At 42.3% G+C, this 21,270-nt stretch overlaps 1 protein-coding gene across 1 annotated transcript; it reads left to right on the top strand.

Moving 5' to 3' along the window:
- Nucleotides 1-1,089: 1,089 nt before the first annotated feature.
- On the top strand, nt 1,090-11,072 carry LOC311278708 (alpha-2-macroglobulin-like). The gene is made up of 36 exons (XM_084389717.1): nt 1,090-1,281; nt 1,490-1,670; nt 1,741-1,897; nt 2,023-2,075; nt 2,188-2,208; nt 2,293-2,458; nt 2,526-2,610; nt 2,683-2,797; nt 2,875-2,995; nt 3,068-3,177; nt 3,248-3,379; nt 3,490-4,455; nt 4,739-4,909; nt 4,978-5,205; nt 5,288-5,500; nt 5,579-5,731; nt 5,969-6,094; nt 6,182-6,275; nt 6,918-7,059; nt 7,147-7,372; nt 7,456-7,579; nt 8,101-8,222; nt 8,300-8,351; nt 8,448-8,531; nt 8,619-8,795; nt 8,900-8,975; nt 9,072-9,228; nt 9,309-9,383; nt 9,466-9,628; nt 9,706-9,890; nt 9,960-10,178; nt 10,248-10,363; nt 10,464-10,545; nt 10,637-10,720; nt 10,800-10,905; nt 10,990-11,072. The coding sequence occupies exons 1-36, from the start codon at nt 1,199-1,201 to the stop codon at nt 11,028-11,030; spliced, it is 5,406 nt and encodes a 1,801-aa protein (XP_084245843.1). The 5' UTR covers nt 1,090-1,198; the 3' UTR covers nt 11,031-11,072.
- Nucleotides 11,073-21,270: the final 10,198 nt, after the last annotated feature.

The following is a 21,270-nucleotide window of genomic DNA, read 5'->3' as shown; positions in this document are numbered from 1 at the left end:
TACATTCCCCTGTTGGGTGCTTGCCAATTTTAAACAATGTACTATTCAATCCTGTGTGACCTATTCTCAGACGGGTAATAATATTCTCTTCACTTCTGTTCCTGCTCTCTCTCCTCCCAGCACAAACTTGTTGTTGAATATTATATAAGTGTCTTCCTGTTTCAATACCATCCCAGTGTACCTGCCATATTGATTGTACATATTTCCTAATGAACACTTTAGCTTCTGCTCTACTTAATGGAACTTGTAAATCTATCTGCTTTAACTTTAAAGATTGTTTAGCCAAAATATCTACCTTCTCATTACCCACTACACCAACATGAGCAGGAACCCAAATAAATTGAATTGATATACCCATAAGCTTTATGTTATACAATTTATGGAATATTTCATTAATTATATCCATCCTAAAAGATGATCTGCCAGATTTTATGCTTTCCAGTGCCGAGTAGCTATCAGATGCAATAACTATGTTATTCATTTGCTTTTCTTCTGTCCACTGCAGGGCCATTAAAATTGCCAATAGTTCTGTAGCATAAACTGATAAATGGTCAGAAACTCTTTTCTTAATGTGAGAATCATTCATTGGAATATACACGGCTGCACCTGCATATCCTGTCTTCGGGTCTTTTGATCCATCCGTAAACAAAAACACTGAATCTTGGAAATGCCTCTCAAAATAATTCCGCACTATATACCACACTGGAAGTTGTTTGGATTGATCCTTTATTTCCTGTTGTATACTGAGGTCAACAGTTGGCAAGGGGAATAACCAAGGAGGGATGGAGGATATTGAGACTGTGTTGCTATACTGTAATTGATTTAATCCTATATTCCTCGCCTTTGCATCACCTATCCACCCAAAACTCATAAAATTGGTTTCATTATGTTCCCAACAATCTGTCAGTACACTTTTTACAGGATGTATCAGCAGTATTTCAGATACTGTGTTATGTTTTAAAGGCTACTGGATGGAGTAATAAACAGACAAAATGAATTCCAGGCTAGGTTAATCATTGAAATTAACGAGCTTAATGAATTCCTCATGACAATTAAGAGCGTTTAAATATCGCTGCAATCAGTGCAGATGATTGAAAGAAGCTGTTGAGCATTAAACAGTGGTAGAGCTTAGCAGAAGTTCTGTGGGGTTTTGGAAAGAGACGCTTGTTTCACATTTAGTGTTGGATGATCTCTCTTCATGGCTGTGAGGGAGATTTGTGTTTGGAAAGGGCTTGTTTTAGCCCTTTTCCTCTTTGCTGTTGAGGGACAGAGATCAGGACCGTGAGTAAATGTTCTTTGAAGTGAACGAAAGTGTCCTGTCTGTTTTAACTTGATTCCTCAAAGTTTATGCATTTCTCAACAAAATGACTGTTTGTAGTTTCTAGTATGACATTATGACAACTACTTCTGTGATTTATACTCTTGCATGATTCTATGTTCTGATCTGACTTATGATTTCCTACTAAACATCTGACTAATGTTTCCACAGAGCCTTCTTGGTGATGTTCCCTGCTGTGATTGAGTCCGGTTCTGACGCCAAATTGTGTGCGAGTCTTTTAAAGCCCAATGAGAGTCTCAAGATGACAGTCTCTCTGCTTGATAAAGAGAGGATGACTCAACTTGTGCAGCAGAGCTCTCTGACAGAGTTTCACCGTTGCTTTAGTTTCAAGGTCTGTCATTGTGCAGCACATGCAGTATATTGTATTTATTTATTTATTTATTTATTTACTCACTCAACAGGCTCCTCTAGGAGATGCAGAATCTGTGCAGACGCTTAAGGTGGAAGTTCAAGGGAAGGTCTTCAAAATGACAGAAGAGAGGAAAGTCATGTTCAGATCTTACCTACCTTTGACCCTCATCCAAACAGACAAGCCCATCTACAATCCAGGACAAACAGGTGAGCTGTGAATGACCCTTGGTTGAATATTAGAAGTGATCAGAACTTGTAGTGTAATAGATTTTCTACATGTTCAAGTGCGTTATGTAATGGATGTAAGTTCTTATCGGTTTTTCCTTGTGCAGTGAATTTCAGAGTTTTGACCATGAATGCCAAATTTGTGCCCCTTGATCAAATGGTATGTCTGTATCTGTTGTCACATCCATTCATTTTAGTGGCATACAAGTTAAATGCAGGTTGTTTAAAACAGCATTTATGTAATTGAAGTGTCTTTTATTTGTGTCTTACAGTACAGTCTTGTGGTGGTGGAGGTGAGTATTTGCTCTAGGTTTTCGAACCTAAAGACTAGCACAGAAGACATGCAGTTTATTTTATTTTTATTTATTTATCAATAGGACAATCAAAATAACCGGATTGGTCAGTGGACAAACATTTCCTCAACGGGGTGGATATTGCAGCTTTCTCACGAGTTAAACCCAGAGGCTCAGATGGGGATGTACACACTAATGGCTTTTATTGGTGACCGAAAGATCTCCCAGGTGTTTGAGGTGAAAAAATACGGTAAGTCATTGAGTGCAAAAGTACAGCAGAGCTGATGTCTTCACTAAGCAGTTTGTTTCTGGTTTAGTTTTACCCAAGTTTGACGTGGCCGTAAAGACACCACAGACGTACAGCGTTGGAGATGTTGGACTAAAAGTTGAGGCTTGTGCCAAGTGAGTTACTCTTATTTTCCTGTATTGTGGGTGGATGGGTCTTGATCTAATTCCTTGTAACATTTTTCTCAGATATACATATGGGCAACCTGTACCTGGTCAAGCGCTGGTGGAAGTATGCCGTGAGCCATATCCATTCAGTGAGGTTCCTGGCCTGACTCGTCTGTGCCTGAGTAAAACGGTTAAGGTGGGACTCTTGCCATAGAGCAAGGATTTTCTTTTGCTTGTGTTTGACTTTACTGATTATCTTTGTTCTGAAACCAGATGAATGCCACAGGCTGTGCCTCCCTTACCTTCAGTACATCTGTGTTTTTCAAAACCAAATTTGAGGATAACCTGAGAGATTTGTTTCTTGTTAACTTGAATATCACTGAGGAGGGAACAGGTGAGTTATTGGCTGATTTAAACCAGTGACGCATGTTTATTTGCTGTCTTCATGTTTGTTTTTTCTTCCCAGACGTAGTTGTATCAAAATCCGCAAATGTGGACATTACATTTGAAGTCGGGAATATCAAATTTGTAGATCTTTCAGAGTCTTTTAGACTTGGATCAATGATTGCTGGAAAGGCAAGTTAAAATTCATGTTCCAGAAGCCTTCACATTGGTTACCCTTCCCTAACTTTGTCTTTCCCAACAGGTCTTGGCGTCTTTTTTCAATGGGACTCCAATTGCGGACAAAGCTGTGTATCTCCTGAATGGTAACAGTTGGCCTAATGAGCTGCTGCTGAATCTAACCACAAACCAGAAAGGAAGACTGACTGGAAGGAGGGTTATCTAATCAAGCTTCCAAAGAAAGGCGACCTCAGCAATTGTAACAACTACAGAGGAATCACACTCCTGTCAGTGCCAGGCAAGGTCTTCAATCGGATCCTTTTAGAGCGAATGAAAGACTCTGTCGATCCACAACTACGAGATGAGCAAGCTGGTTTCCGGCAGAACCGATCATGTTCAGACCAGATCGTAACCCTGCGCATCATAGTAGAGCAGTCCTTGGAGTGGAAATCACCACTGTATATCAACTTCGTCGACTACGAGAAGGCTTTTGATAGTGTGGATCGAGAGGTCCTATGGAAGCTCCTCCGATACTACGGCATCCCATCCAAGTTGGTAAACTTGATAAAGAGCTCATATGAAGGCATGACCTGTCAAGTGATCCACGCAGGACAGCTCACCAACAGCTTCCGGGTGAACACTGGAGTCCGACAAGGATGCTTGTTATCCCCGTTCCTTTTCCTCATCGCCATCGACTGGATCATGAAGACTTCTACCAGCGAACGCAGAAATGGGATTCAGTGGACCTTATGGAATCAACTCGATGACTTAGACTTCGCCGACGACCTCGCACTTCTTTCTCACAGCCAGCAACAGATGCAAGAGAAGACCAATGTGTTGGCAGCTGCATCAGCACAAGTTGGACTCATTATCCACAAAGAGAAGACCAAGATCTTTAAAACCAACTCCAGCAACATCAACCCAATCACACTGAGCGGAAGTCCTCTGGAGGAAGTGCAGTCATTCACCTACCTGGGCAGCATCATCGACCAGCATGGAGGAACTGAAGCAGATGTCAAGGCAAGGATTGGTAAAACAAGAGGCACTTTCATCCAGCTCAAGAACATCTGGGCTTCCAGAGAGCTGACCTTGACCACCAAGATCCGACTGTTCAACTCCAACGTGAAATCAGTACTGCTGTATGGCGCTGAAACCTGGAGGACAACCAAAGCCACCAACAGTAAAATCCAAACCTTCATCAACACCTGTCTCAGAAGGATTCTCCACATTCGTTGGCCTGAAACTATCAGTAACACCAATCTATGGGAAAGGACATGCCAACTCCCAGTGGAGGTAGAAATCTGGAGGAGAAGATGGGGTTGGATAGGGCACACCCTTCGCAAACCGCCAACAAACATCACCAGGCAGGCTCTCAGGTGGAATCCTCAAGGCAAGCGGAAGCGAGGCCGCCCAAGAAACACATGGCGACGCGAACTCGACGCAGACATCACAAGGATGGGCTTCAACTGGAGTCAACTAGAAAAAATGGCCCAGGACAGAAATCTCTGGAGGTCTACTTTTGGCGGCCCATACCCAGGGAGGGGTGGAGGGCATAAGTAAGTAAAGTAAGTAACAGGTCTTGGCGTCTTTTTTCAATGGGACTCCAATTGCGGACAAAGCTGTGTATCTCCTGAATGGTAACAGTTGGCCTAATGAGCTGCTGCTGAATCTAACCACAAACCAGAAAGGACTGGCCACGTTCTCCCTCAACACTGCTAACCTTCCCAAGGCTGATCTAAATCTGATGGTACGATTTCTCTTATTTTAAATGACAACTTCTCTTGCAAGACTACAATTGCGTTTGTTGTTCTCTAGGCAAGTGCAACTCCAGAAGGTTATTATGGTTATAAATCCCCACACTTCAACACCGATAGGAGGGTTGTTCAGCTTCTCCAAGCTTCTACTCCTGACAGCCAAAAGTTCAGTGAACTGACTATAGTGGAGCTTGAGCAGCCGCTCAAATGTGGTGCTGCGTTTCCAGTGACCATCAAGTATTCTTTTGTTGGAGAAACTGGAAACTACAACACTGACATCATCTATATGGTGACTGAAAATATTAGTTTTGTGGTGGTTTTGATTGCACTGATCTGTCTGGCACATTTTATGCACTGGTGTCTCTTGTCAGGTCTTGTCCAGAGGAGTGATCGTCCTCCATGGACTTCAGACGGTCACAGTGAGTGCTCCTAATACGGTCACGAGCGGCTCAGTGTCGTTCCAGCTGTCTGTCAGTGTTGATATGGCTCCAGTAGTGAACATTCTGGTCTACTGCGTTCTGCCCAGTGACAGTGTAGTTGTTGGTACAGTGTCGTTTAAAACCGAAATGTGTTTCCAAAACAAGGTATGGTGTGCACTAGCATCTTTTGGCTTTAAGTGGGGAACAATGACGTGTCTTACAGTGTGTTGGTCCTTGTTCCAGGTGTCTCTAAAGTTCTCTCCTGACAAGGCGGTTCCTGGTGAGGAAAACGTTCTGACCGTCTCTGCTCAAGCGGGATCCCTGTGTGGCCTCAGTGCTGTAGATCAGAGCGTCCAGATCTTGAAGCCAGGGACACAACGCCTGAGTCCTGAAATGGTACCATGTGCAGTTCAGTTTTCCTGTTGGGCTTGATTTGACATCCAGGTTCAACTTTAGGATTTCAGTGTCCTTATGGACCAATTGGACGACTCCATACTATTATGACGTGGCTGTTATATTTAAAGCCATAACACTTACGGTTTCTTTATCACTAAAGCTGCTTTTGAAACCATTATATAACAAGCGTTATATAAATAACTTTATATATAAAGTTGACTTGTTTTGTTGACCCAGGTGTTTGACATGCTCCCGGTGCGGTCGCAATCAGATTACCCAGACAGCGTTGAGGATGAACAGGAGTGTCTTACAATTCGACCCCGTCGAGCTGTTCGTACAGACCATGCCTATACAAGTTTCAAGGTAGAAAATCCTTCATCACAGGTAGTCACTGAATACTACAGGGTCCTTGGTTTCAGTTTCATCTTTGTTCTCTTGTTTCTCTGTCAGAGTGTGGGGTTGAAGCTCGCAACAAATCTGAATGTACGAGAACCTGATTGCCTGAAGTACAAAGACCTGGTTTATTATCGTAGGGACTCCAGACGTAAGTCTATGCAGTTATATAGTTCTTTCCATGAAAACCATTTCTGCATGACTTGGTGAACCTAAGGTTATTCCATTTGATCTCAACTTGTTTTTTTTGTTTTTAAAAGGTGCATTGTGTAATATTTAGGAGGATCTGTTGACAGAAATGCAATATCATATACATGACTGTTTTCAGTGACCCTAACCTTACATGAACCATTATGGTTTTATTACCTAAGAATGCGCCATTTCTATCTACATCCACTGCTGGTCCCCTTACATTGAAATGTTTCTACAGTGGCCCTAAATGGACAAACACATTTTGTCACTGTTCTTCGTGTAAAGAAGCAAATAAAACTACACGTCATTAACACAATGATGAATAAGTAACAAACATATCATTTTACTGAATTAAGTAAACAAATGATTAACTTGTCTTTGTAAATAAACCTCATTGCTTATCTGGCTACTCTCTGCTGTCTCAGATGACGACAACATCTGTCGGCCACAGTAACTTCTGTTGGTTGCAATTCGCAAACACCACTAGATGCTGCTAAAAATCTCACACTTTAAATGCAATGAGGGGCTGTTTAGATGTATTGTAACTTCAGAACTTGAATGCATTCAAAAAGCAGGCACTTCTAGTCTTGTCTTATTTCAGCATTTGAATCGCGGCTCTTTTCATCTGCATTGGAATCCTCTCCTGTATCAGCGGCATTGGGAAGTGAGAGCAGCTCCACCAATGATGTGACCATCAGGGTTTACTTTCCAGAAACCTGGATCTGGCAGCTTGCTCAAGTGGGGTTAGTAAGACCTCGTTGCTAAAACTACTTGCCCACAATTTTTACTGCTGTCCCCCTCGCTTCTATTTTCTGCTGTCCTTTTTTCAGAGACACTGGATCCACACAAGTTCCCCTCAAGGTTCCTGACACAATCACCACATGGGAGACTGAGGCCTTCTGCCTGTCTTCCAAAGGTTTTGGTCTTGCTTCTCCGGCTCTGCTGACGGTATTCCAGCCCTTCTTCCTGGAGCTCTCGCTGCCGTACTCCATCGTCCGGGGGGAGTCTTTTGAGCTGAAGGCCACCGTCTTCAGCTATCTGTCCGAGTGCATCATGGTCTGTCATGGTTTCTTTTATATAATGGATCTGTATAGAGTAGGTGCTGTGTCTTTGCTCCATGTTCTCCCTTTCATTGGCAGGTTCGAGTAACTCCAGCTCAATCCTCTGCCTTCACTCTGAAACCATTGAATGATCCGTATTCATCCTGTCTCTGTGCCAGTGGGAGAATAACCTTTAAATGGGGTTTCGCAGCTTCTCTCCTTGGTCAGTTTTGGACTCTCTCACTCGAAGTGTTTAAGGTGTTACTCACCATTGGGATGCACAATAGTATAAATTCTGAATCATAGTACTTTAAGCACAAATCATGAGAACAATTCAGAAACATGGTTTATTTAATCTAGTTTCCTGCTTTTATATTTATTAAATTGAGTCATATAAATTAACTCCACATTATGAACTAATCAAACAAGCATCCACTCTCGCTAAAATGGTGGATTTCCTAATATGAACTAACAATCTGGAACTCTTAATTGTTTTTCTATTAACTAAAAAGACTGACCGAGGTTGCACCTATTCAACGATTGCAAACAAGTCAAGTTTCAAACTAAGGTTTGACAGATTTAGTCAGAGCAAACCGTGCACGGCAATTCCAATTTAAGAAACCGCAAATGTCAAATAAAGAGAACTGCTATTAGGATGAATAGCTAGTGGGTTTATGCGTAATGGAGAAGTGACAATCACGAACACAACTAAAAGGATTCATCACCACTTGTCTGTCACTGCAGGAGCTGTTAATGTGACTATCAGTGCTTCAGCTGAACCGTCCCAGAGTAGATGTGGCACTGAAGTTGTGACCGTGCCAAAGAGAGGACGCATTGATGTAGTCACTCAAAGTCTACTTGTCCTGGTGAGTGTAACCAGCCTTCTGGAGTTTGATCATGGAGCTCATGTTGCTTTACTGATGTATTTTTATTGCTTTTATAGCCTGAAGGAGTTGAAAGGACAAACACCCAGAGTTGGTTACTGTGTCCAAAGGGTTTGTTTGCACTCAATGATTCTCAAATACCCCCCCCCCCCCCCCCCCCCCCATTAGCCTAGCGCTCTGTGCTGATTTGTTCTGTTTGGACCGCAGGAAATGTCATTTCTGAAGATGTGACTCTGACGTTTCCTACAAACGTGATCCAGGGATCAGCCAGATGCTCTGTTTCAGTCCTAGGTAAAGCACTTCGTTTTTGGAGAAACCAGCAGTGTGACATTCAGCAGAATAACATGGCTTGACCCCTTGTTTCTATTCCTCTCATAGGAGACATAATGGGTCGTGCACTGAATAAACTAGATGGGTTGTTAGAGATGCCATACGGTTGTGGAGAACAGAATATGGGTGTTCTTGCTCCAGATATTTACTTACTGCAGTACCTGCAAGTCACGAAGCAACTCACTGCAGCCATCCGAGAGACCGCCACACACTACCTTCAAAGAGGTGTGGGTGATTTCTTTCTTCTTTTTTTTTTTTTAACTTGGGAGACTAGTTTTCCTGTTGGATTGTGGCAGACTGTAATTTCTTGTGGGTTTTGACCTGAACAGGATATCAAGGACAACTAAACTACAGGCACAGTGACGGATCATACAGCACATTTGGTTATGATGAGTCAAATACATGGTGAGTTTCATGCTGGTTCTGGACTCTAGTCTCTTCACCAGAAGATGAAGCTGGTGTTTTTTTTTTATTTTATTTTTAATATACTTCCACGGCCAGGTTGACTGCCTTTGTCCTGAGATCTTTTGGCCTAGCGAGGGACTTCATCTTCATTGATCCAAATGTCCTTCAGAGTGCAAAGGATTGGTTGATCAGCCAGCAGGTTTCGGACGGCTGTTTCATGCAGCAGGGAACTCTGTACCACTATGCCCTAAAGGTGGTCACGTTTCTTCAAATGCTCCTCAATGATGTGTTCAAGGGATGAAACGATTCTTAATCCATTTACTGGTGTTTTAGGGTGGAGTTGATGATAACATTACCATGACCGCCTACATCACTGCATCACTGCTTGAGCTAGGCGTCCCCTCCACGGTAAACTTCAGTAGTTGTATGAGCTCCTTACAGATGACCTTCCCTTTCTGGCTTTAGTCTGACACTTGCTTTGATTTTTCAGGATCCCGTCATTACCAACGCTTTGTCTTGCTTGAGGCCTGTTGTTGGGAACCTGGGAAACACTTACACCACGGCTCTTCTGGCCTACACCTTCAGTCTGGCTGGAGATACCACCACTCGATCACAGCTTCTAACCACCTTGAAGACTAGTGGCATTTCTGAAGGTGAAAATTTAAACAGCCTCTTGAGATTTTCATCAGGTTCTATGGGATCAACTTTATCCCCTCCATCTTATCCTTAGGCATTAAACTCCATTGGTCTCAGACTACATCTGGTGATACTGTGGCGGTGGAGATCAGCTCTTATGTGCTGCTAGCGGTTCTCACAGTCAAGCCCCTCACAACGGCTTCTCTGAGCTATGCTAACCGCATTGTCAACTGGCTGGTGACCCAGCAGAATCCCTTTGGAGGCTTTTCCTCCACCCAGGTGCCTCTGACCACTCATATATGGTTGATTGTTTATGGTTGGGAGTTATTAATCATTTACTTGTTTTAGGACACTGTGGCGGCTCTTCATGCCCTGTCTGTGTATGCTGCTCAAGTGTTCAGTTTGGATGGCTCCAGCACTGTTACCGTACAGTCCTCAGTAGAAGGAGACTCTTACAGCTTCAAGGTGAATCGGGACAACAGGCTGCTGTATCAGGAGAAGCCGCTGAAGAAAGTTCCAGGCAAATATGGTATTAAAGTGTCAGGATCCGCTTGTGTGTCTGTGCAGGTCTGTATCTTCACCCTCTCCACTTCTGTTTCTTTTGTGCACATACTAATTCTGTTTTACTTGTCATAGACTGCATGTTTCTACAACATCCCAACACCTGTTAAAGTCCCCAGTACACTGAGTGTCGAAGCAAAGGTGACTGGAGACTGCAGACTGGCTAATCTTATGTTGGACTTCACAGTGAAGTAAGAACATCTTTAACTTAAAAGCCGCTCATGTTAATAGCGTCAATGCCCTAAAAGCTGCTTGTTCCCATTGTCTAAACCTCTATTCCCCTTCATTCAGATACAATGGTGAACGAGCAAGTACTAACATGGTTATTGTGGACATTAAGCTGCTGTCGGGCTTCACGGCAGATACGTCACCGGTTTGTATGGGTTTAAGATGACTTGTCAGATCCAAAGATATTTGAAGGAGCTTCAAGCATAATTATCTGTAAATGATGGTCTTTTCCTCAGCTTGGTTCTCCACCCCGATCATTTGCTCCGCTAGTGGAGCGGGTTGATGCTCAAGATGATCATGTCCTAGTGTATCTGAAAGAGGTGAGACTACACTGGGTACACTTCTAGCTGCCACCTTCATGTATGTTCATCTGTGCTGTTAATCTCTTCTGTCTTGCAGGTTCTCAAAAGCAACCCCATAACTTACACGCTACGGCTAAAACAGGTTCTAGCAGTCAAAAATCTCAAGCCAGCAGTCATCAATGTTTATGACTACTATCAGACAAGTAGGCTTTCATCAACGTTTGGCTGAATTTCCTGTATGCTCAGGCTAAGGGTTTTTTTTTTTTTTTTTTTTTTTTTTTTTGCAGGTGATCAGTTTGAGACCACATACACATCCCCCTGTCCATGATTGTGCAGAAACATGAATCAAATAAAACTTTTTATACAATCAGTGTGTTGCATGTTTCTGTGGAATATTTTTTTTTTTTAAGATGGAAGTCTGGAAGCAGTGTTACAGTGATAGAAATAATTGAACAAATTGTTTATAGAGAAAGCATCATAGTCCAGTGGTTCATTTTTGGTTTTGTTAATATTAGCTGCTCTAGAGGAAACTGTCGTTCCATTTTCATATAATGGTGTCAATGCAGGCAGATGACAATGTTGAATATTAAATGGCCGCAACTAAGCAAACTAAAGGTGACCAGCATAAGGAACAAACTCATCAGGTGACAGAATGGAGAGAACTTTGGGAGAAACCAGGCTTTGTTGAGGGCCCGTTCTCAATGTCCAGTGAACAGTGTATGATCATGATTCAGGCAGCATTACAGGCCCGATTGGAACATTTTTGCACTGAGTTTTTATTTGTCGTGTGACTTCAGTAATCTGCATTTCAGCTGTGAGGTAAGGAATGGTTTAATGGCTGTTCTAAACTTGGACTTTTCAGTCACTTTTGGATTATTTAAAAGCAGGATTGCTAATGTATGGGGTAAAAACACCCTAAAAATATGGTCAATTGTGAGGAAAAAATTACAAAATACAAATACCCAAGACTATTTCCAGAGCTATATGATAGGCAAGGCAATATGATAGCAAACAACTGTGAGTTCTCCCCAGCTAGGCTGGACAAAGGATTCCTGAAGTGGAAAGAAAGGGGTCTAGTTGTATTTGACCAGCTGTTTGACAGAGCAGTCCTGAAATCATTTGATCATGCTCAAAGAGAAATATGATTTACCAAACCAAGACTTCTTTAGGTACTTATAAAAAAAGTGCTTTGCAAGTAATGTCTAATTTGTATCAATAACAGGAACAGTAAAAAAGTTCATATCACATATTTACAAGATATTGCAGGAAGAATTTAAAGAAAATTTAGATATTTCAGAAAAATGGGAACTAGAAATTAAAACAATAATTACAGATAAGCAGTGAGAGACTTCATGCAGCCAAGGACACAGGGCAACCAGTAGTCCAAACTGGAAGGAATTTGGATGGAAAATTAGAATGAGATATTTTAGAAATCCATTCATAACATCAAAATGGAGCAACATCTCAGACTGTTGGAGGGGCTGTGGCTTGGTGGGGGACCACACACATATATTTTGGGACTGCCCTAAGATATTAGAATATTGGAAAAAAATGTACAAAAAAAAAAAAAAAAAAATGTCTCTGTATAGATTTACACGGAGCCCACCTAGTCCCACTTTGGCAAAAAAAAAATATAACTATCTTGTGGCCTCAAGATACTAACTCGTGGCCTCGAGATAGTATATCTCGTGGCCTCAAGATAGTATCTCGTGGCCTCAAGATACTAACTCGTGGCCACGAGAAAGTAATTTTTTTCAAGGCGAACGTTCCTTTTAATGTTTCCATGGCGACGCGTCACGCGATACACCGCAGCCACAATAATACTGTATGACAGATGTGTCGCTTTTATTTCGCTTTTCCTTTTTATTCAAAATATTCACAAACTTGCTTACCATGTCATCAACTAGCCCCTGAGAGTACGGCGCCACATTTAGAATGTTCAGTGCTGCCAGATTCAAACTGTGCTTTCGCGCATTGGCTGGCGCTGAGCCAGAGTCGGACGCGTTCAGCGCTGTCATCACAACTAAGCAGTTTTTTCAACTTCATAATGTTTATTTTTGGTTTCAGATATTTAAATACACATAAGCACGAGTAAAACAATACATTTGGAGTTTGTAAAACACACTGATGTCTGTGAAGCAGCAATAACAATCTATTCAAATATATTTTGCCGACATATGTGTTATTCATATTAGACAAACATAGTGCAAGACAAGGAACTATAAAGTTTACTCTATTCTTCTCAGTTCACCGGCCACTTTCTTGCATTTATTTCGGGAGAAACTGATGAATTTACGTGCTGTAAATCCGACTGACAGGACATTGCAGCGCCCATCTCATGTTATTATAGATCAAGATTATTTATAAAGGTTTTTAAACGAGCCAGAGTCGGACGCGTTCAGCGCTGTCATCACAACTAAGCAGTTTTTCAAATTCATAATGTTTATTTTTGGTTTCAGATATTTAAATACATAAGCACGAGTAAAACAATACATTTGGAGTTTGTAAAACACATGTCTGTGGAAGCAGCAATAACAATCTATTCAAATATAATTTGCCGACATGTGTTATTCATATTAGACAAACATGGAAGTAACTATAAAGTTTACTCTATTCTTCTCAGTTCATCGGCCACTTTCTTGCATTTATTTCGGGAGAAACTGATGAATTCACGTGCTGTAAATCCGACGGACAACATTGCAGCGCCCATCATGTTATTATAGATCAAGATTATTTATAAAGGTTTTTAAACGACTAAACACACTCACTTACACGTATGTGAGAATCGGAATATCAGATAGACTACTTGATGACATGGTAAGCAAGTTTGTGAATATTTTGAATAAAAAAGGAAAAGCGAAATAAAAGCGACACATCTGTCATACAGTAGGCTATTATTGTGGCTGCGGTCAATCGCGTGACGCGTCGCCATGGAAACATTAACATGGAAACGTTCGCCTTGAAAAAACTCACTTTCTTGTGGCCACGAGTTAGTATCTTGAGGCCACGAGTTACTATCTTGAGGCCACGAGATATACTATCTTGAGGCCACAAGATAGTTATAATAATTTTTTTTTTTGCCAAAGTGGGACTAGGGGGGCTCCGTAGTTTTACCCCTTGAACCATCATACTTTGTGCTAGGGGTACTGCCAGCTGATCTTGAAGAGAACAGCCAAACATGTTTGCTGAGAGACCTTCTTTTAATAGCGAATAAGGAAATTACGGCCTCCTGGCTGATGCCACACCCTCCAACGGTTGCACGATGGAGGGAAAGAATCCAAGAAGGTAATAACATGGAGCATACAACAGCATTATTACAACTGAAAGCAGATATATTCCTAAATAAATGGTCAACCATTGCCCTACATTTTCATTTGATATGAATGATATGCAGAATTGTATTTATTTATTTATTTATTTATTTATTTATTTATTTATTTCTATAGGGATTTGTGCATGCACATCTGTGCACACTTTTATGTTGTGTATTCTCATTTTCCTTTCTTCTAAAGTTTTTTCTGAGTGTTTACAGCACTGCTGTACACTGCAGCCATTCCCTGGGTGCCTCAGCACTGTGAGAGTAGTGGAAAGAGAATTGTTTTTTCTTTTCTTTTCTTCACAAACAGAGGAACACATGTGGGGGAACCCACGCCTCCCGTCCAAGGCCAGTGAGTTTTCATCCGGTCTCACGGCGAAGGCTTACAAGGACTGTGGACAGGCGTGCCATGACGCTCTTGCAGGTCCACCAGGCCCAGGCACTCATGGATATGCACGAGGGCGGTTCTGACCCAGAGCTCCTCCGGGACAAAGGAGCGCCACCTTTGGCTCAACCTGGTTGACATGAGGGACGTCAACCGATAAATATAGATTCCTGGATGCCCCTCTCTCCCAGGTTCTTTTAACAGAAAAGCTCTGACTGGGGGTTTAATTATTCAAATCTGGCAACCGTAAGCATGAACGCTCGTAAAAAAACAGTCAATGTGCTGTCGTCTCCTTTATTTGACACAAACAAGTGGTTTTGGTTAAAAAATGCTTAAACGCATTTCAGTCTCGTCTTTTTTCGTCAACGATATTGCATGTGTTGATATAGTCACAGTTATCGTTTTAATGACGTGGGTGTCGTCTCTCATCGTCTTGTCTTAGTCAGGGGAAAAAAGGTCGTCAACGAACGTTTTTCGTCATAGTTTTCGTTAACGAAATTAACACTGGCTAGCACTCCCCAGCCTCGATTTCATGTCTCGATTCACCCTCGACACAGACCGTTTCTATGCTTTGCGTTCGAGGGACAGTTGTGCAAACACAGGGACATGGTGCTCAGTCACCTCAGCCACTTAGGGCTTCAGGGTAACCGGGAAAAGAGCAAACTCACCCCCGGGCAGAGGATCTCTTTTCTCAGTATGGAGTTGGACTCGATCAACATGACAGCGCGCCTCACTGAGGCCCGTGTCCAGTCAGTGTTGAACTGCGTGAGCTAGTTCAGACGCAGAACAGTGGCACCACTGAAACTGTTTCAGAGGCTCCCCAGCCAGTTGGGGGTCTGAGAGTTTTGCATAGGGCGCTGGATGTGGCTGCAACAGTGGCGTTGACCCCCAGACAGCAAAATACATCCGATACGCATGGAATCCATGTTACCAGATTTGGCCTGGATCTGGGCCGACACTATGTTGCTGTCTGGGCCCACTTTTGCCTTCAGAACTGCCTTAATTCTTCGTGGCAGAAATTCAACAAGTGCTGGAAACATTCCTCAGAGATACTTGTCCATTTTGTCATCATATCATCACGCAGTTACTGCAGATTTATCAGCTGCACATCCATGATCCGAATCTCCCGTTCCACTACATCCCAAATCTGCTCTATTGGACTGAGATCTGGAGACTGTGGAGGCCGTTTGAGTTTAGTGAACTCACTGTCATGTTCAAGAAACCAGTTTGAGATGATTTGAGCTTTGAGTGTATAGTCAAAAAACAAGGTAAATTGCTAAATGTTGTTCAGTTGTACTTCCATACTGTTTATGTCAATTACCCAAAAAGTGTGACCCAATTGAATAAAAAAAGTATTTCTCCCGCTCGTCATCGGCAGCTGTCACAGTTGCCAGGCGACAAGAACAATCCTCCGTAGGCTAGACCGCTCCGAGCGCTTCAGATGCGCCCTTAGATATGGGACGCAGCTGTAGTTAGCAACAATTTGTCAATATTGTGACAATAGGCCTACATTTTGTTACTTTAATTTTCGGAACTGCATACTTCGTTAAGTATTCACGTACAAATGTGAAGTAACCTACTGAAGTACTTTTTTCCCTCACATCACAATATGATTTTACATTAACTACACAAAAGTATATAATGTAACAGCCTTGAAAATATACAGAAGTAAAATGCAACATTGCAACAAATGCAACAAAATGCCTACGCAGTAATGCAGTAGTAGCCTAATATAAATGCAAAACCATCATAAAAACCCTGACAAGGAGTTTTTTTTCCCTGCAGAATACATACCTATAGTTTTACTCTTGATACTTTAAGTACATTAGAGCAGTAGTTCTCAATCCTGGTCCTGGGGACCCACAGCTCTGCACAGTTTGTGTGTCTCCCTCATTTAACACACCTGATTCAGATCATCAGCTCGTTAGGAAAGAGCTCTAATGAACTGAACTGGGTGTGTCTGATAAAGGAGACATATAAAATGTGCAGAGCTGTGGGTCCCCAGGACCAGGATTGAGAACCACTGCATTAGAGTATGCAAGATCATTTTGCTTAACTATGGTTTTAGTAGTTTTTCCCAATGCAGTAGTTACTAAAAGTACTTTTTTCAGAAAGCCATTGATTGAATCAGCCCTGCAAACCTATTGGTAGACAACTTAGTGGATAGTGGAAAAATGCACTTAAACACTCTGGAGACCATCCCAGATGATGTCCCACCAGCAGAAGGCCTTACCAGGGGCAGCCCATCCCAGTTCAGCAGCTCCACCAGGGTCTCCCTGCTCAGCTGAATAAGAGTCTACATCATTTTTTTTTCTTATTTTATGTATTGTAAATTTAAATGTTCATGTTGATTTTGATTTTTTTTAAGTATGTTGTAAATAGTTGGAAAAAGTACTTTAATGTAGCCTATAGAACAAATTATTTTAATTTACCAATTTTATTTGAAAAAAAAAAAAAAAGGTATAGAAGAATTTGTTTCATGCAGAAATTATGACAATGTCTAGAACAATTCATTCTCTTTTATTTACACATTTAAAGTTGCATAAAAATAATGTACATAATTTTTCTTTTAAAAAATAAAAGTGAAAAAAGTTAAACAAGAATATGTAAAAAAAAAAAAAAAAAAAAAAACATTATATATATATATATATATATATCAATCAATCATTCTCTCAAGAAGAGAAAACAGCCTGTCCATCCTCTCCCTACTCTCCTGTGCTTTCCTCGCCTCTGCCTCCCTCTCTAGTGGCATGTCTTCTCTGATCAAGTCCAAAAACTCATCCTGTCTCGCCGCCTTTTGAGAATTTTTTTTTTTTTTTTTTTATATATATATATACATATCTTTTCTAACTGGTCAGACTTACTTTCCCAATAATAAGATAATAAGTGTTTTCTATTCTCTTTCCCTGTTTGCATCAGTTTAAATGACAAATAAATGCATGAATTTCATTAATAAATAGGCCATATCTGTGTATCCACTCTCTTGTTTATTTTAACACATTGTTATTCACACTCCCCTCCTTGAACTGCCACCTTAACGTGGTGGAGGGGTTTGAGTACCCGAATGACCCTAGGAGCTATGTTTTCCGGGGCTATATGCCCCTGGTAGGGTCTCCCAAGGCAAAAAGGTCCTCAGCGGTTTCAGACTAAGAGTGCTTCAAAAAACCCTTTATGAGGAAATTAAACCGAGGACCGTGACGTCGCCCGGTATGGCACAGCCGGGGCCCCACCCTGGAGCCAGACCCGGGGATGGGGCTCGTATCGGAGCGCCTGGTGGCCGGAACTCCCCCCACGGGGTCCGGCCGGGCTCACCACCTACAGGAGGGACCGTAAGGGGCCGGTGCTGAGAGGATTGGGCGGCAGTCGAAGGCGGGGGCCTCGACAACCTGATCCCTGGACACGGACACTAGCTCTAGGGACGTGGAACATCACCTCGCTGGCGGGGAAGGAGCCTGAGATTGTGCATGAGGTTGAGAGGTTCCAACTAGAGATAGTTGGGATCACCTCTACGCACGGCTTGGGCTCTGGAACCACACTCCTTGAGAGAGGATGGACTCTTCACCACTCTGGAGTTGCCCATGGTGAGAGGCAGCGGGCCGGTGTGGGTTTGCTTATAGCCCCCCAACTCAGCCGCCATGTGTTGGAGTTTACCCCGGTGAACGAGAGGGTCGTTTCCCTGCGCCTACAGGTCGGGGATAGGTCTCTCACTGTTGTGTGTGCCTACGGGCCAAACGTCAGTGCAGAGTACCCGGCCTTCTTGGAGTCTCTGGGAGGGGTGCTGGAAAGTGCTCCGACTGGGGACTCCGTTGTTCTACTGGGGGACTTCAATGCCCACGTGGGCAACGACAGTGTCACCTGGAGGGGTGTGATTGGGAGGAATGGCCCCCCTGATCTGAACCCGAGCGGTGTTCAGTTATTGGACTTCTGTGCTAGTTACAGTTTGTCCATAACAAACACCATGTTCAAGCATAAGGGTGTCCATCAGTACACGTGGCACCAGGACACCCTAGGCTGTAGGTCGATGATCAACTTTGTGGTCGTTTCATCTGACCTGTGGCCGTATGTCTTGGACATCATCACCTGGTGGTGAGTTGGATCCGATGGCAGGGGAGGAAGCTGGACAGACACGGCAGATCCAAGCGTACTGTAAGGGTCTGCTGGGAACGTTTGGCTGAGTCTCCTGTCAGAGAGATCTTCAACTCCCACCTCCGGCGGAGCTTCAACCGGATCCCGAGGGAGGCTGGAGATATTGAGTCCGAGTGGACCATGTTCTCCACCTCCATTGTCGAAGCGGCCGCTCTGAGCTGTGGCCGTAAGGTCTCCGGTGCCTGTCGAGGTGGCAATCCCCGAACCCGGTGGTGGACACCGGAAGTAAAGGATGCCGTCAAGCTGAAGAAGGAGTCCTATCGGGCCTGGTTGGCTTATGGGACTCCTGAGGCAGCTGAAGGGTACCGGCAGGCCAAGCGAACTGCAGCCGGGTGGTTGTGGAGGCAAAAACTCGGGCCTGGGAGGAGTTCGGTGAGGCCATGGAGAAGGACTATCAGCTGGCCTCGAAGAGATTATGGCAAACCGTCCGGTGCCTCAGGAGAGGGAAGCAGTGCCCTACCAACGCTGTCTACAGTGGAGGTGGGCAGCTGTTGACCTCAACTGGGGATGTCGTCGGATGGTGGAAGTAATACTTCGAGGATCTCCTCAATCCCGCCGTCACGTCTTCCATTGAGGAAGCAGAGGCTGAGGGCTCAGAGGTGGACTCGTCCATCACCCAAGCTGAAGTCACCGAGGTAGTCAAGAAACTCCTCGGTGGCAAGGCACCGGGGGTGGATGAGATCTATCTATCTATCTATCTATCTATCTATCTATCTATCTATCTATCTATCAAACTGACTGACTGAGCTTCCTTTGTGAAAAATAGCAGACCACCTTTTTTAAACTGTTATTTAAAACGGTGGTCTGCTATATTATATACTATATATGATGTTACGGACATATTATCATGGTACAGTTCAGCCTATTATTGATTTTTATTTCCACTTCCCTTTTATCCAAAGAGATATTTGAACTATTTGCATCATGCTAAAATAATCTGTCTTATACCATGGTCTGGGTGAATACTCGATTCTGATTGGCTGCAGGGTGTTCATTAAAAAGTGATAGAGGACATCTAGTAAAGGAGTTCTGGTGAAACTGACTGTTTACCATTTGTAATTAATAAATAAATGTGCTGGCTACATCAGCTGTGAGCAACCATAGCAACAGGCAGTCAAAGTATCCGTTTACAATTTATTGTATCAAAACAAAACTGAAGGGTTTTACGAGCTGAGCGGACTATAAATATCTCAGAAACCAAGTTATTAAAATATATTAAAATATATTAAAATACTAAAATTAAAATATAAACGAATGTTTTAAAAATGTGTTATTTGGCAAGTGACCATGGTATAAGCGGGTTAATGCCCTTCGAGGTGTCCATTGTCAGGTATTAATGGACTTCGGCTGTGCGTCGGACGGTTCACGCCTCGCCGTCGTCCATTAATACCTGACAATGAACACCTCGCCAGGCATTAACCCTTACATATACTGTGGCTCACATTATTGGGGTTGCTTGCAAATCGCAGCAGCACGAATTACGTGACCAGCAACATATTTCTGCTTCAAATATTGTGCGTAGTTAACAGTGAGTGGTTCAGACATTATTTTATTAAAGTGCATTTGTCAGTGCCGCACTCATACTGACTCTTATTCTGCCTGACAGAAAGAAAAGCTTGTAGCTTACTGAAGGCGAAGCGTTTTGACCAATCAGATGAAAGGGGCGTTTCGAACCCATAAACCGATTTGTAAACCACTAATGAAAAATGAAAAATCGAGCCAAAATCAAATTTCAACTAAGTGAGATTCAACTAAAAAACGAATAAATGCGCTGGTTTTCATTTCTCAGTCGATGACAGGGTTAAATTGTACATTTTGTAATGGATTGAAGTGCTCACACTTCAGATCTATGCGTTTTTATGATGTTTCTGTTATTAGTGGTATGTTGAGAAATCAGGGGCCCTCTGATTTTCCAACCACTCTAATAACAGTCAGAAAGTTTAAACATTTTGAAATATAATAGATTTTGCATTATCAATTTGTGACTGTAGCCTTTCATATGTATATTAAAGTGTTTTCCCATGAGTTGGCAGTGTGTAGTGAATAGCATATGCTTTGTGTGTGTTAGACCGCGGTATCAGCAGTATTTCTTCTTCTTCTTCTTCTTCTTCTTCTTCTTCTTTCTGGAGTCTTTCTGCAGTTGGCACACAACGAAATGATGCATTACCGCCACCAACTGGTATGGAGTGTGGATCTGAATGACTACTACTTATTTTATTCCAAACAAAATAAAACAAATCAAATTAACAAAACAAAACAAAATCAACAAAACAAAAATTAAGACTCAAATCCTCTCAATCATATTGATTATTCTAAGATAATGAAAAACGATTCCATAGCACTTATCTCCTTAAGTGTTATCTCTTGAGTTTTTTCTAAGAATTTCAATTAAATCAAAATGAATTCTTTTTATTCTAAGATTTTGGATCATTTCCCACCTTTTCCCCTCATATTTCTTAAAGTGTACCATGAAGTGTTTTATTGTCTCTTGTTGCCCACAGTAATCAGCAGTATTTCTTCTTCTTTTTCTTCTTTGGTGTTTATTGGCGGTTGGCAAACCAACTTGTAGGTGCATTACCGCCACCGACTGGACTGGAGTGTGGACAGGATACATGCTTATAGGATTGACATAATGCGACATATGAATGAAAATTCATGAGGAAACAACAACAACAACAAAAAAAAAAAAAAAAAAAACAGCCTAAATTCTTTTACTTAATT

This window comes from Rutilus rutilus (genome assembly GCF_951802725.1).
Source record: "Rutilus rutilus genome assembly, chromosome: 19".
Taxonomy (NCBI): Eukaryota; Metazoa; Chordata; class Actinopteri; order Cypriniformes; family Leuciscidae; genus Rutilus; species Rutilus rutilus.
The sequence above is the reverse complement of the archived record's forward strand: the minus strand, read 5'-3'. Positions and strand labels throughout refer to the sequence as shown.